At 56.5% G+C, this 14256-nt stretch overlaps 7 protein-coding genes across 7 annotated transcripts; 6 read left to right on the top strand and 1 right to left on the bottom strand.

Annotated features, from left to right (window-relative positions):
- Positions 1-30: 30 nt before the first annotated feature.
- Positions 31-352, top strand: ACA1_096040 (uncharacterized protein; the record flags this gene model as incomplete). Its single annotated transcript, XM_004334909.1, has 2 exons — positions 31-118; positions 231-352. Coding segments are annotated over 2 exons (210 nt in total), but the record flags the coding sequence as incomplete, so codon positions are not given.
- Positions 353-560: 208 nt separating this feature from the next.
- ACA1_096030 (Fbox domain containing protein) lies at positions 561-1273 on the top strand (the record flags this gene model as incomplete). Its single annotated transcript, XM_004334908.1, has 4 exons — positions 561-736; positions 826-913; positions 1008-1155; positions 1215-1273. The coding sequence occupies 4 exons, from the start codon at positions 561-563 to the stop codon at positions 1271-1273; spliced, it is 471 nt and encodes a 156-aa protein (XP_004334956.1).
- Positions 1274-1351: 78 nt separating this feature from the next.
- Positions 1352-1634, bottom strand: ACA1_096020 (uncharacterized protein; the record flags this gene model as incomplete). Its single annotated transcript, XM_004334907.1, has 2 exons — positions 1352-1404; positions 1481-1634. 2 exons carry the CDS (start codon positions 1632-1634, stop codon positions 1352-1354), a joined length of 207 nt encoding a protein of 68 aa, XP_004334955.1.
- A 315-nt stretch (positions 1635-1949) lies between these two features.
- ACA1_096010 (Autophagyrelated protein 12, putative) lies at positions 1950-2791 on the top strand (the record flags this gene model as incomplete). Its single annotated transcript, XM_004334906.1, has 6 exons — positions 1950-2031; positions 2132-2152; positions 2215-2258; positions 2384-2476; positions 2557-2619; positions 2732-2791. The coding sequence occupies 6 exons, from the start codon at positions 1950-1952 to the stop codon at positions 2789-2791; spliced, it is 363 nt and encodes a 120-aa protein (XP_004334954.1).
- Positions 2792-3114: 323 nt separating this feature from the next.
- On the top strand, positions 3115-5525 carry ACA1_096000 (uncharacterized protein; the record flags this gene model as incomplete). Its single annotated transcript, XM_004334905.1, has 12 exons — positions 3115-3226; positions 3288-3358; positions 3426-3501; positions 3612-3674; positions 3807-3891; positions 3922-4029; positions 4140-4200; positions 4297-4406; positions 4503-4588; positions 4700-4843; positions 4908-5010; positions 5111-5525. The coding sequence occupies 12 exons, from the start codon at positions 3115-3117 to the stop codon at positions 5523-5525; spliced, it is 1434 nt and encodes a 477-aa protein (XP_004334953.1).
- Positions 5526-6127: 602 nt separating this feature from the next.
- On the top strand, positions 6128-12815 carry ACA1_095990 (GTPaseactivator protein for Ras-like GTPase; the record flags this gene model as incomplete). The annotated part of the gene is given in 21 exon segments (XM_004334904.1): positions 6128-7171; positions 7278-7655; positions 7728-7802; positions 7894-8034; positions 8098-8217; positions 8300-8398; positions 8493-8614; positions 8746-8848; positions 8946-9083; positions 9222-9354; positions 9471-9628; positions 9754-9869; positions 9923-10001; positions 10094-10160; positions 10224-10315; positions 10435-10524; positions 10595-10674; positions 10797-10926; positions 11023-11256; positions 11268-12087; positions 12343-12815. 21 exon segments carry the CDS (start codon positions 6128-6130, stop codon positions 12813-12815), a joined length of 4692 nt encoding a protein of 1563 aa, XP_004334952.1.
- A 454-nt stretch (positions 12816-13269) lies between these two features.
- ACA1_095980 (small Gprotein) lies at positions 13270-14112 on the top strand (the record flags this gene model as incomplete). Its single annotated transcript, XM_004334903.1, has 4 exons — positions 13270-13362; positions 13493-13596; positions 13674-13742; positions 13824-14112. The coding sequence occupies 4 exons, from the start codon at positions 13270-13272 to the stop codon at positions 14110-14112; spliced, it is 555 nt and encodes a 184-aa protein (XP_004334951.1).
- Positions 14113-14256: the final 144 nt, after the last annotated feature.

Raw genomic sequence — 14256 nt, 5'->3', positions numbered from 1 at the left:
GACTGTCTCCATTGCAACCGACTCTTCTAGAAGAGGAAGAAGGCCAAGGGACCAGCGCAGCTCTCGAAGTACTTCAACAAGGACTCGGACGCCAGCGACAGTTCAGACTCGGGCAAAGGTCCTCACCCGCACTACCCCCTCACCGCATACCAGGCCTACGTTGAACGTCGCGGCCAGTTCACTCACGCATGCGCCGTGTTGATGTTCATGGTGCTTCATGTGTTCAACAGGGCCTCGCTCGGCGATCTCGGGTAAGAGGATCAAGTTGAAGCTCAACCGGAACAAGGAAGAAAAGGAGATGGACAAGAAGAGGAAGGAGGTCCTCGAGTTCTACAACCAGATGTACACATGAACGCTTCCCTCCCTCCTCTTCCTTTCCCGTAGTGCGACTCTCGTCAAGTCATCTGCATACGCCCGACGGCCAAATACAGATCGAGACTGTTCTCCACACATGGCGCTCATACGGCCGCTCAGACGAATGATGGCACTGGCCTCGGGGTTCTAACGTCTATTATGATGCTGGCCTTCTTCCCGTCGCTTCAACAGAAAAGAGACGAGAGATGGAAGGAGAACAGAAGGTTGGAGCGAGGAGGCGGCAACACAACGACTACGAAGTCTCCGAGGCGCTGCTGCCCGACGAAGTGCTGGTGCGGGTGTTCGAGTTTCTGCCCCTGGGCGGGATCGTAGCCGCGCTGCACGTCTCCTGCCGCTGGCACGCCCTCGCGAGCGACCCTCGGTGCCCCTAGCCTTCCCCTCCCTCCACCACCACCACCATCAAGTTGTTGTTGACGTGTAGTGTCGGCATCGTCTCCTTTAATGACGCAGGGTGTGGAGGCGCCTGTGTCTCGAGCACGGCTTTCCCAAGATCGACCGAAGCCTGGGCTGCCGCTGGAAGCTGTGGGTCATGCGCATGGTAACGTTTAGCACCCCACCCTGATCTCATGTAGCACTTGAAGAGTCCTCCACGCTGACAACGCTATGGCTGTGTGTGTCGCTGGTGCGGGCAGGCCACGCGTATCGCGGTCACGACGCGCCGGCTGTGCCTGGAACGGGAGGGAGCAGTGTCCCTCATCACCCGGGCCGAGGCCAGGCGCAGGGACTCTGCCCACAACACCACCACAACCATTCTGGTGGAGCGCGACGCCACTCTGCTCAGTACGTTGATCGTGTGCGTGTGCGCATTGGCGACCTCACTGTTGGATGCGGTCATGCAGGTCTGCTGCGCATGGCGGACATGCCTGCCGACCACCTGCTGGCCATCCGCTTCGTCTGAGGCGATGATGTGTGGCGTGGAGAATGTAAATAGATTTATGTTGCTGTGTTGTGTCTTCTTAGATCTGAGGAGTACTTGCTAGAGGGCCTCGCCATAGGTTGAGCACACAATGTACCAGGCGTGTATGACACCTGACCAGCACAACAACAGTGTTAGCCGCGATTCTCTGGCGAAGTCCTGGGGTGTTGTTGGGGGGGGGAAGGTTACCGCCGATCCAGAGGCCTATGATACAGAGAAGGATGTTCAAAAGGAACTGGCAGCCGCAACCTCGCTTGATGAGGACGGGCAGTGGCGGCAGAAGGATGCCGAGGATGAGGAGCAGGATGTCTCCAACGGTGAGTCTTGTCGCAGCGTCCACCATCTTGTGCGGGTTTGTGTTATGAAGAGGTCGGGGAGTGTGAGTATGATGTTGAATGCTTTGAGCTCACAACACTGGTTTTGTAGCTCACTGTGTGCACTGTGTGGAGAAAGGTCGCAGGAAGCCTCCAAGAGCTCTCTGCTCGAGGGGCACCCACCAACGAACTTTGGTCCAAATATCTGCAAAAGAGTTTGCTCATATTTCCTAATGCAGTCATTTCTTTCACATTTTCGTTGCTGTTTTCTTTCTTTCAAGGAACACAGAATCTGCGACAAGTTAGAGCATCGATTTTCCATCGAGGTTCATAAAACGTAGAGGATGGCGGATGCATCGGCAGGTGGCGAGCAAGCTGCCCAACCTCCTGTGGTAGCCTCTGCACCGGCAGCCAAGCCAGTCGAAGGTGCGTACAACAGAATCTCCAAAATGATTTGTTTAGTAGTACAACTTTTTATTCAATGTGCCACGGCCACCTCCTTACACGCTTTTCTTTTCCAACGTAGAGTACATGAAAGATGGAAAAGGTATGTTGTTCCCTCTCCCATAATCACTGCACCACCCTCAACTCGTCTGGTGTGCTGTGCAGTTGTAATTATGTTCAAAGCCGTTGGTGGCGCCTCCGCGTTGAAGGTGCGACCCCCCCCCCAAACCTCATCGAGCCTCGTTCTATCTTGCACGTTCGCTCTGTATGAATGCGAACTGCTGCACCTGTGTGCTCTACCCTCGCGCTTATCGCTGGTGTCGTACGTTCTCAGGTGAACAAGTTCAAGCTGCAAGCCAAGGCCTCGTTCCAGTTCATCGTGGACTTCCTTCGCAAGCAGCTGCGATGCAAGCCTACCGACCCTCTGGTGCTCTCCTCTCGCTCTCTTCTTCCAAGCCCTCCTAGACCCATCGCGAGCTAACACCAACTCTTGGCGACATTCTTCAGTTTTTGTTTGTCAACGGCGCCTTCCAGCCCAACCCGGAGGAAGTCATCGCCGACCTCTTCAAGGTACCTAGGACCACAGACACTGCACTGTGCCTCTATGCTTCCTCCACTTGCTGGTCCCTCGAATTGAGCATGTGCGAGTGGCCACTCACCACTCACCCTCTGTCCACTGCAGTGTTTCCACAACAGCGGCCAGCTGGTGATCAACTATTGCACAACTGCCGCGTGGGGCTAACATAGGTTCTCCGTGTGGCTGGGGGGTTTGGGGTGTATGGAGGATTATAGTGAAAAGAGTGTTAGCGTTTCCCACGGTGATGACTCCAAACTCACGAAAAGCGCTCTGCATTTCTTTCATTGTACGTATACACATTAACATATCACACACACATAATATCCTTGATTACACTGCCCAACAAGCGCCTCTCCTGATCATAATTTGTTGCAGCTCATGCTGGGTTTCGGGTTCGTGTTGTCGTCCCTTCTGTAAAAATTCGCAGAACTCGGGGTGGAGCAAAAGAATAAAACAAATAAAAATAACAAAATGACAAAAGCAAAAACATGGAAGCACGCAACGAGGAAGCCGCAGGGCTCACCATACCTGATGCGCCCCCCGCTACAGGCCTGTTCCCGCAGGACATCAACATCGAAGAAATACGCAAGGCTATCCAGGGTGCGCCAGACTTTGTTTTTCTTTTTATTTAAATATATATATCAATATTCACCGCCGATAGGACGCGATGACTTCCGCGAGGTCAAGAACGCCGACTTTTCGAGCTTCGTCTACTTCCTCGGCATGGCCAAGGTTCGTTTCCCGCTTTAGCTTTGATTAATTTATTTTGTAAAATTATTTATCTGTCTGCTCCGGACAGGACATTTTTCCAGACCCGGCCACAGCGCCAGATGCCGAGACCGCGTACCACTGGCGGCTGCGAAGGGAGTGCCGAGGTACGACCACGCCCGGCTCTTGGCCTCTGCGTGGCCAGCCCTCCGACTGACCGGGGAAAGAGCGTTGGAGCTGTGGCTGACTGCGATAATTACTCATTAACTGGGTACAGGCATCATTTTCTCGCACGCCACGGGCAAGGTGTTGTCGCGCCGCTTCCACAAGTTCTTCAACGGTACGGACCCAGCGAGGCGAAGCACTTCATATGACTTGTGTGTCGTGTGTGTGTATGTGTGTGTGTGTATGTGTGTGTGTGTGTGTGTGGTGTGCGCTTCACACTTCTGAGCTGACGCTCGCGTGTACGCAGTCAACGAAACGGAAGAGGTCGAGGCGGGAAAGATCAACCTCAACCGGCCGTTCATCATCTTGGAGAAGCTGGATGGCTCGATGGTGTGCCCCTTCTACACGGAGGGCAAGCTAAGGTTTGCCACCAAGAACGGCGTGACCGACACCTCCAAGCTCGTCGAGAGCTACGTCGCTCGTTCGGACATTCCGTACCTCGAATACTCGGCTCGTTGGGTCGACAAGGGGTACCGACTCCTCCAACTACTTCGCCGTTCTCCTTTGTGTGCTCTCGCGTCGTGTGTCGTGTTTGTAGTTTGTGTCGTGTGGGTCGTGCCCACTAATTGTCGTTCGTCAGATATTCGCCCATCTACGAGTGGTGCAGCCAGAAGAGTCGGGTGGTGCTCGACTACCCCGAGGTATCGCCGTGCTCAAGTTTAATTTTTTATTTATGAATGAATGTTGATGATGATAATTATGGTACTTACAATAATTATCGTCAATGTTATGTTTAGGACACGCTCACGCTGATCTCGGTGCGCCACGTTCACACCGGAGACTACGTCCCGTTCTTCGAGATGCAGAAGCACGCCAGGCACCACGGCATTCCCGTGGTCACGTGCCGGTACACTACTACTCGCTGCGCTCGTTCACCTCTCATGGCCTGGTGGTGGCTACTGCTGCCTCACTACTTTCCTATTGCCACCCCACTTTCACCCAGGACGGCGGAGGAGGTGGGCGTAGGCTCGATCACCGAATTCGAGCAGTTTCAGAAGACCATCCGCGAGAAGAACATCGGCCTTGAAGGTAACATTACCACCCAATCATCAGATCATAATCTATCCAAAGCTGTCCTAACATTCGGCTTAATTTCATGTTTTTTCCTATTATTAATTAATAATATATTGGACGCGTCAGGGTTTGTCATTCGCTTCGAGAATGGCGAGATGTACAAGATCAAGACGGCCTGGTACTGCGACCTCAACAAGACCCTGGACCTCGTTTCGCGATCGCGATCGCAGCACGGGTCGGAAATGGACGTGTGGAAGGTCATCCTCGAAGGTACGTGCGCGCCCTGTGAGCGTCGGCTCTCTCACACGAAATTGATCAATTCTTCGACTTTCAGAAAAGTACGACGACCTACGGACGTGGCTCGCTGCCGATGACCGGAACGCGATGGACCACTTCGCGCGCGACCTGCTCAAGGAGATCGGCCTCAGCTGCCGCCGGTACCCAATCTTGCCTGCGCAGAATGTGGGGAATTGGTTGATTGATCGGTTGGCTCACATTCCCGCGGGAAACAACTGGTGTATCATGCGTTGTGCGTAGACTGAGGGACACGGTGCTCGAGGCGAAGCGGAAGCAGGGCATGGACAAGAAGAGCTTCGCGGCCTACGCCGCTGCCCAGACGAGCCAGAGGCCGCTCGAGAAGGCGCTCCTCTTCCGCGTGTGGGCCATGTACGATCGCGACGCTGACGCCGACGCCGGTGAAGTTGACGGCGAAGCGGTGGAGAAGAACGAAGCTGAAGCAGAGGCGAAGCGCGAAAGCGAAGACGAAGACGAAGATGACGATAGCAAGCTGGCGTTGATCCGACAGGAGGTGATCGAAACGATCCTCAAGAACTGCGGCAAGCGGCCCCTCTTCGAGAAGGCCCGGGTGCTGGCCGGCAACATCACCTACAAGTCCTACATCGAGATCTATCAGCTCTCCCGCGACAAGGCGGCCAAGAAGCTTGACGAATAGCAACGTTCCCCGCGACAGTGTTCGATGCCTCTTCCACTCCTTATAACAGTGCTACCCCGCTCCCTCGCCTACCATTGCTTGGCCCTCGTGTCGTTGGTCGTGTTGTGTCGTGTAGTTGGTCGTGTCGTGTCGTATCGTTGGTCGTGTCGTGTTAGGGGCTCGTTGCTGTCTCTTCGCACACCAGGTACGGGCAAGCCTTAATTTTTGGGTTTTTGATTTGATTTGGGTTTTTTGTTTCGTTTCAGTTTAGGTGACTTACCATAGCGGGAATATCTTATTCCAGGTTGCGTCCCACGCGTCATTTAGGCAAAAGAACGACACGTGTGGCGAGAATAGAAGACCAGGAGTCGCCATCAGCAACAGCAACTGCAACAACAACGTTCTTCCCCCGCAGCTCGAAGATCGAGAACTCTACAGAGTGTGGATTGTTATATTTTCTATTTTTCCTAGCCGGGTCCAGCGACGTAGAAGCAGAGAAGAAGAAGGAGGCCAACGAATCGACGTTCAACCCAGAAGGAGGCGGAAAGGCTCGAGATTAAAATCTCTCACGGGGAAATCGTTCTACAAGAAGAAGCGGAAGAAGACGAACAAGAAGAGGCGCGATGATGCGCTCAGACCAGGACGACGATGAGGAGTATCTCGGGCGCGGAAGCGAATCGCCTCGTCTACGCGCCACATCGCCCACCAGCCCCCGACACCAGCCGCGCCACTGGCACGTCAGCAAATCGAACGACACTGGCAGCGGCGCGGGCGACACCTCCGCCGCGGCTTCCACATCGACCTCGACCACCGCCGGCGGCAGCGGCTCCGGACGCTCCGCCCGGCGCACGTCGCCCTCGGTCTCGCCCAGGCTCGACCACAAGAGCGGCGAGACCAGACTGCTCCTGTCCCCTGGACCCACCCGCTTGCGCGGACCCGGCACGGTGACGATCGGCAGCACCGGGCGAACCCCTAGCAACCTCACCACCGCCACCGCAGTCAGCGGCGGCAGCGGCGGTGGTCGCAGAAGCGGCAGCAGCAGCGGCCGAGGGCCGAGGGACGGTGGTGGAGACCTGTACGGCAGCAACGACGGGACGAGCGGTGACGACGAAGAGGAGACGGACGAGGATCTCGACGACAACGAGCTCGTGAATGTGGTCAGCAACAACAGCGCCGCCGGCAGACAGGCTCTCGCCGCCGGAGGCAAGCAGCCTGGCCGCAAGAAGTCCGACCCGAGCAGCCCGGGCCGACGGCGCCCCGCCAGCTCGCCCAAGGGCTCGGCCTCCTGGCTCTCGGGGAATGTGTCGACGCCCGCCACGTCATCGTCGTCGTCCGCCGTTGGCGCCGGGCCTGGCGCGTCGGCCACGTTGCGGCGTCAGCGCAAGGAGTACCAGCCGCAGCAGCGCGACCCCGACGAGGCCGTGTTCCGGTTCTGGATGCTGGTGGAGGACTTCAAGCGGCAGAAGGACCGGCAGGCCAAGGCCTACCTGGCCGACATCCTCTACACGCAGTACCTGGTCCCGTCGACGGCCGAGTCGTCGACGTCGCCCTACTTCGTGTCGGCACTCCGCATGCCGCCCGACATACTCGACAGCATCGAGCAGGGCGTCAACGCCGCCGCCAACCTCTTCCTCTCGCGCAATCTCTTCGATGCCGCCCAGAACGAGGTGCGTGTCGTGTGTCGTGTCGTGTGTGTGTGTGTGTATGCGTGTGTGTGCGTGTGTGTGTGTGTGTGTGTGTGTCTTTCACTGTCACTCACCTGTCTCACGCTAGGTGTGGAAGCACATGCGCAAGCGCCCGTTTCCGAGCTTCATGAAGCAGATCTTCAACGCGTCGCTCTTCTGTTCGAATCCCGACACGCTGCTCACGGCCTCGGCCCTGCGCGATCTGAGCGACGCCGAGCGGCGCAAGGTGATCAAGCAGCGCACCCAGCTCCCGCTGCGCATCCCCGAGGTCATCTTCTCGGGCTTTGTGCGCTTCCTCACCAACCGAAAGTGGGACATCGACGCCGAGGCGCTCGACGACGACTGGGCGATCCAGCACCACCACGTCGGCGGCGAGGAGCGCGTCACCGTGTCGACCACCACCTTTGCCGAGTGCTCCATCCCCTGCTACCGCGGCGACGGCACCCTCAACGTGCCGCCCCACAAGGTACTGGACGCGACTCGACTAACTTCAGAGATCTCGCTCACCACGGTCGCTGACGGTCGCGGGTGGATGCAGGCGCTGGACATCATCAGTTCGGTGGATGAGCGGTGCTGCTGGGACGACATGTACTCCATGGGGCGCGTGGAACAGGTACGCAACACAGCCGACACGACACACGCACGACACGCCTGGCACGCATGACACATAGCACAGCTCATACGGTGTTTGTGTGTGCGCGCAGATGCTGGGCGAGCCGACGGCCAACTTGCTCCGGGTGGATACGTGGGTGCCGGGCGAAAAAGAGGGCGGCAAATTCGAACAGCTCGTGCTCCGCACGGCGAGGCGGCTCAAAGACGGCTCGGCGATCTATCTCTGGCGATCGGTACAACTACCACCAAGAAGCAGAAAAGAAGAGAACAATAAGAACTGATTGTGTGTCGCACAGGTGGAACACCCGGACTTTACTGAGAAAGGAGGCGCCCAGCGCTTGGAGTGCCACATATCGGGCTTCTTCATTCAACCTCACGAAGACCCGCGAAAGAGCACCATTTCCTCCCTTTCCATGGTTCGCTCCTCGCGCTCTCTATTGTGTTCTTTTTTTTTGTTGGTCGTTTACTAAATATTATTTATGTTAATTTATTATGCAGCTGGACACCAAGGGCTTGGTGTCGCCCGAGGTCGCTCGGGCCATGAACCTCCTCCAAGCTCGGCTGCCACTCAACCTCAACCGATACATCGCCTCCATTGTACCGCCCAGCCCATCCGGCCCGCTGATAACGACACGCACGCACTGCACACGCGCGAACAAGCTGACCAATGCTCGCACGCCCGCACATACAGGAAAAGCGATCGGCGCGTCTCCTCCAGGCCAAGCTGGTGCCGCCTGTCCTGCTGCCGGCCTGCTACGACTGCAACTGCCCCTGGAATCCCTGGCCGGAGGACGAAAAGGAAAAAGAGAGGGAGTGCGTCTCACACATTCCCCAACTATTTCTTTCACACACTTGCACACGAGCTGACTCCACCTCTCTCTCTCTCTCTCTCTTTCTCTCTCTCTGTGTGTGTGTGGTGTGTGTGGTGCGTGTGTGTACGCCAGCATGCCGCGGTTGTCGTTCAATGAGGGCGACAGCGTGGTGCTGTTGGAGCCAGGCCCTGACCCGAGCGCCTGGACTGGCTACTCGTTTGACAGCGGCCTCCGGGTACGCAGATCCAATATTCCAGCAGTTCGCCAACACGCAGTAGGGGGTCGTAGGTTGACTGACATCATCGCGTTCCCGGCATTCCTGTGCGGTGCAGGGTGCGCTCGACATCGACTACTTTCGGTATGCGATGAACGACGGGAACGGGACAGCGGGCGGCAAGTCCAAAAAGAGGGCCAACAACTACATGCCCTTGATCGAGCTCCTGTCTCGCTCCGACCTCATGATCATCACCGTACACGCCAACCCGCGAAACACACAGACACAGACACACAGACACAGACACACACACACACACACACAACAACAACAATAACACACAACACACACACGACTTGAGGGTATTTGCTGAACCTTTGCTGTCCCATGTCAGGCCCTGTGCTCGACGACGGACACGCAGGTGGCCGAGCGAGTGGCGCACGGGTTCTTGCACGTGCTTCGGATGTTCCCCGGACGCACGATCCCGCTGCTGGTCGGCCTCATCGGCAGCGAAGTCCGAAAGACGGGTAACAACTCCCTCGTCCACATCCAGCTCTCCAGCTCTACTCTCCATCGTTGCTGACTGACCTCTTTTTCCACGTGTGTGTGTGTTGTGTCGTGCGCTGGCCGTGCGGCAATGCAGGCATCATCCAGGGATCAACGCTCTTTCGTGGAAACGACATCGCGTCCCACCTGCTGTCGGCCTACTGCCAGTCGGTCGGCCGCAAGTTCCTGTTGAAGGTCATCCGGCCCCTGGTCGAAAAGGTCCTCACGCTCTACTCCCAAAACAAGTCGATGGAGGTACCTGCCCGCGTCCACCCTCTCACAAGCTCATCCTTTCTCATGAACATGACGTAAAATTCATTGATTATTACCTTATTTTTTCTTATTTTAAATTTATTTGTTTATCTTTATTATTATTGCAGATTGACCCCGCGCGGGCGGTGCCGGGCGAGGACCCGGAGGAGAATGCGCAAACGCTGTCCGATTTTTGTCATCTCTTCCTCAACACCATCACCAGCTCCATCAAGCACTGCCCCATGTACAGTCCTGCTCCTTGAAAAACCGCAGCATGGCTCACCACACGTGGCGCAGGTCTTTCCGAGCCGTGTGCTACCACCTGCAGCGAGAGGTCATCAAGAAGTTTCCCCAGAGTAAATACATCGTCCTCACCGTACGTGTCCACCACACGTAACCACCACTTTCTTCTTCTTCTCCAAATCAAAGAGATTTCTCATCCACTTTTGTGTCTCTTGTGTTGAAAAGAATTTCTTCTTCCTTCGCTTCATCTCGCCGGCGATCGTGAGCCCCGAAGCCTTTGGTATCCTAGAAGGTACCGCCACCCCCCTCGCAATTTCTTGCCCCCCCCTTGAAACTCATCAAACGGAACCATCAGAGCAAGTCTCTCCCAAGTGCCGGCGTGGGCTGGTGCTGGTGTCGAAGGTCATGCAGAACCTGGCCAACGGCGTCGAATTCGGCGAGAAAGAGGTTCGCGCAGGCCCTGCACCTCAGCAGTTTCTTTGGTGTCTGTTGGTGTCAATGGCCATAACATCCGCGCACCACGGCTGCGAACTGACGCTCTGGCCGGCGGCGAAAAAAAACACCAGGAACACATGCTGCGCTTGAACGGCTTCATTCGCGAAAACCTGGCCAAGGTCGAGGCCTTCTTCGAGGAGATCGCCTCGGAGTCATCCACCGTGCGTGGTCCCCCTTTGATGCCTACACTCGCTCGAACTTTTGCTGTCGCTCACGCACGCTGTCGTGCAGGAGGAGGAGCTCGCCGAGCGAGAGCTGACGCTGGAGGAGGCCTACCCCAGTGCGAGCTACCTCCACTCGGCGCTCTGCTGGTATGTCATCACATTCCTTTATTTGCCTGCTTTCGGCTGGTCTCGAGAAAGAAAGAGAGCAACATCAGCTCACCTTTTGTGTTTTATTTATTTATTTATCTTTGTCTTCTTCGATCGTGTAGCAACTTGGACAGGATCGCGGTGAAGGTGGCAGGCCTGGAGCGAAGCAAAAAGATTCTCAACCATAACAACAACAGCAGCGGCAACAACAACAACTCTGGCGACGGTCCAGCATTCCTGCAACTGCTGGAGGTACTTCATACCTCCCCCAAACATATATTCTTTGGCTGCCAGAAAAGGTTCGATCAAGGCTCAACGTTCAATCGACCGTGGTCGATTGCGCGCCAGGTGTTGTTGGAATGTGGGATGCCGACGATGAATGTGAATACCGAGGACCCGCGGGACTACATCCGAGGCGACAAGAAGTTCTCGCTCGTCAAGAAGCCACGCTCGGGCCGCCTCAAGCGCAACAAGGACGACCACCACGGCAGCGGCAGCGACAGCAGCGAGAGACACAAGCCAGCCAAGGAAAAAGAAAGGGAAAGGAAAAGGAAAAGACTAGAGAAAAGAACAGTCGAGGCGGTGCCAACAAGGACAAGCGCGACGTCGAGCGAACCAGATCCGAGCGTACGCGGGAGAAGCTGTCGGGCCGGGAGCGCGGCGCGACGCCGCACCAGAGTCCCTCGAGCGGCCGACACGACGGCGCGCCAGAGTCCCGCGAGGTGGCGGGCGACTCTGGCGTCCCTGCGTCGCCCGGCCGAACGCGGAGCGACAGCCTGGAGGGCTCCGAAGAGGGCATGAACAGCATCGGCAGCGAGCCGGCATCGGCGGCGACGGAGAAGACCGGGGGTGAGGGCGGCGCGAAGGAGAAGAGCTCGGCGTTCCTCAAGATCTCGATGATCAAGAAGAGCGGTCTCATGGACCGGCTCAACAAGAAGCGGAGCGCCAAGAAGTCGCCGCAGGGAGACAAGAGCAACAGCGTGCCGAGTGGCGGCGTCGGGGGCGTGGCCGCGCTGATAAGAGACAACAACAACAACAGCAGCAGCAAGGACAGCGACGACGAGGACGAATGGGCGTCGACGAGCTCCGACCGAGGCCTGTCGTCGGACGACGAGGACAGCTATGTGTCGGACACGGACAGTGTCGACAACACCAACAGTGAAGGCGCGGCCGGGAAGACGTCGTCTTCATCGTCGTCGTCGTCGTCGGCAAAGAGGCACAACCGGGGCAACTACACGGCCAGGGAGCGGTCCACCGCCAACCGCTCGCCCTCCAACCACCGCCGGAACGGCGGCGGGGCCGCGGCGCCGCTGGCCAAGTCGACGCGCAGCTCTAAGGACGGCAGTCGCACGGAGCGTGACAAGAAGCCCGGCGCCGCTGTCACACCCGCAGCCACGTCGGTTTCCAAAAAGAGTGCGCACTCCCCACCTGTCTATGAATTAACGACCCAAACAACTCACAACAAACAACAACGTGTGTCGTGTGTCGTGTGTCGTGTGTCGTGTGGTGTCGCCTCGTAGCCGTGCGGCCAGGAAGACTGAGTTTACAGACCTCGCTGATCCAAGTGATTGCTTCGTGTGAGCTCGGCTCGGACCCAGTGGGTTCGTGCTCCTATGTGTAGACTTTTTTATGATATATTTAATATTAACAATGACTTCTTGTTACCAGTGTCGATGGCCGCCTTGAGCAAGCAGCTGGAGTCGCTGCACGAGGAGCGGGTCAAGGCCTTCAAGGAGGTGGAGCGCTTCTTCATGTCACAGAGCAAGCTCTCGATCTTGGGCTCGGGCTCGGGCTCCTCCCCGGTTGCGGCCCACCACTACCCGCTGGCCGTGCTCTCGCCGCGCTCGACCGACCGCGGCATGCAGCCGCACATGCCCACCACGTTCACGTCGCCCTACATCATCGAGGAGTTCCGCAAGCTGATGGCGGTCTACGAGGACAAGGTGCGGCAGGAGGAGCGGCTGGTCCAGGCTCTCGTCTACCTCTCATCCACCACTTCTTCTTCGATGACATCGCCGCCCTCGCCGTCGTCGCCAGCATCGTCGTCGCCGTCGTCATCGCAGGGCATGCCGGCGGTGGCCGTCGTCGACGAACAGCGCTCGACCCACACGCGCAACCAGGCGACGTCTAAGAGCGGTTGATAGGCAACCGGTTACACGTGTAATTTTACCAACAAGCTTTTTGGTCATGAATATTTGGCATTGTTTGGTCCGAATTACAAAGATTACACAAAAAAACTATTCGGCTAACGGAAACAAAGGCCTACCTTTTTATGCACCATTACCTAATCCGAAAAGAGCTCTGCCACGCGACCTTTCGCGAGAATGGAGAGGAGGCGCGACTGAAGAAGCCGTTGAGCGCGTGGCCCCTCATGTTCGGCGAACATGAAGCGAAACGAATTGTCTTCTCGCAACAGCTGCTTGTCGACAAGTAAGCGCTCCAGGCCAATAGGTACTCCGTTCCGCCCGCCCACTGTCTTTCTCCCCACCGCAAACGAACTGAAGAGAGGAGTTGAAGCTCTGAAGCTAGGCTTGGAAAAAGTATCATCATCAACAACAAGAACAAGAAGACGTTAGATCATCATAGACATAGAAGATGTTGGAATACAAGATCGTCGTGCTCGGAAGCGGTGGTGTGGGTAAGTCGGCCCTCACAGTCCAGTTCGTCCAGGGTATCTTCGTCGAAAAGGTAGAACACCACCACCTCTCGTACCGGAGATCACTCTACTTCAACTGATGTGTTCTTCTTCTACTACTACTTGATCCTCTACTTCGTCTTCTTCAATTCTCATACTGACCCGCCTTCGTTCGAACTGCAGTACGATCCCACAATCGAAGACTCGTACCGTAAGCAGGTCGAGGTCGATGGCCAGCAGTGCATGCTTGAGATCCTCGACACGGCCGGAACTGAGCAGTTCACTGCGTACACTTACGCCCATCGAATGACCAACAAACTCCCCCTTTGGGCAACGAGCTAACCCATCTTCTACCCCCAAACAGCATGAGGGACTTGTACATGAAGAACGGACAGGGCTTCATTCTTGTATATAGCATCATCGCCCAGTCCACGTACCTATAACCTTCAACAACAACCACTAGAAGTTGATGAACAATCAAATCAAACTAACGCCTTCGTTTCAATCAACATAGATTCAACGACCTCGAGGACCTGCGGGACCAGATCCTGAGGGTGAAGGACACCGAGGATGTGCCGATGGTGCTGGTGGGTAACAAGTGCGATCTCCAGGACCAGAGGGCGATCTCGAGGGACCAGGGCGAGGGCCTCTCCAAGAAGTTCAACTGCGCCTTCATCGAGGCGTCGGCCAAGTTGAAGATCAACGTCGAGAACGTCTTTTTTGACCTCGTCAGGCAGATCAACAAGAAGAACACCGGCAACAAGACAGGCGACAAGAAGAAGAAAGGCTGCGCTCTCATCTAGATAACCGACATCACCATCACCAGCACCTTCCATCTTCCCCCGCCCCCTTACTTGTTCTTCTACGACATCACCACTCACACATCGACATCTCTTTTGCACCTCCAACTACCGATCACTCCTCCGCCCTTCAACGACGAGTGTCTC

Source organism: Acanthamoeba castellanii, assembly GCF_000313135.1.
Source record: "Acanthamoeba castellanii str. Neff unplaced genomic scaffold scf7180000084645, whole genome shotgun sequence".
In the NCBI taxonomy this organism is placed as follows: domain Eukaryota; phylum Discosea; order Longamoebia; family Acanthamoebidae; genus Acanthamoeba; species Acanthamoeba castellanii.
This window is presented reverse-complemented; position numbering and strand designations above follow the sequence as displayed.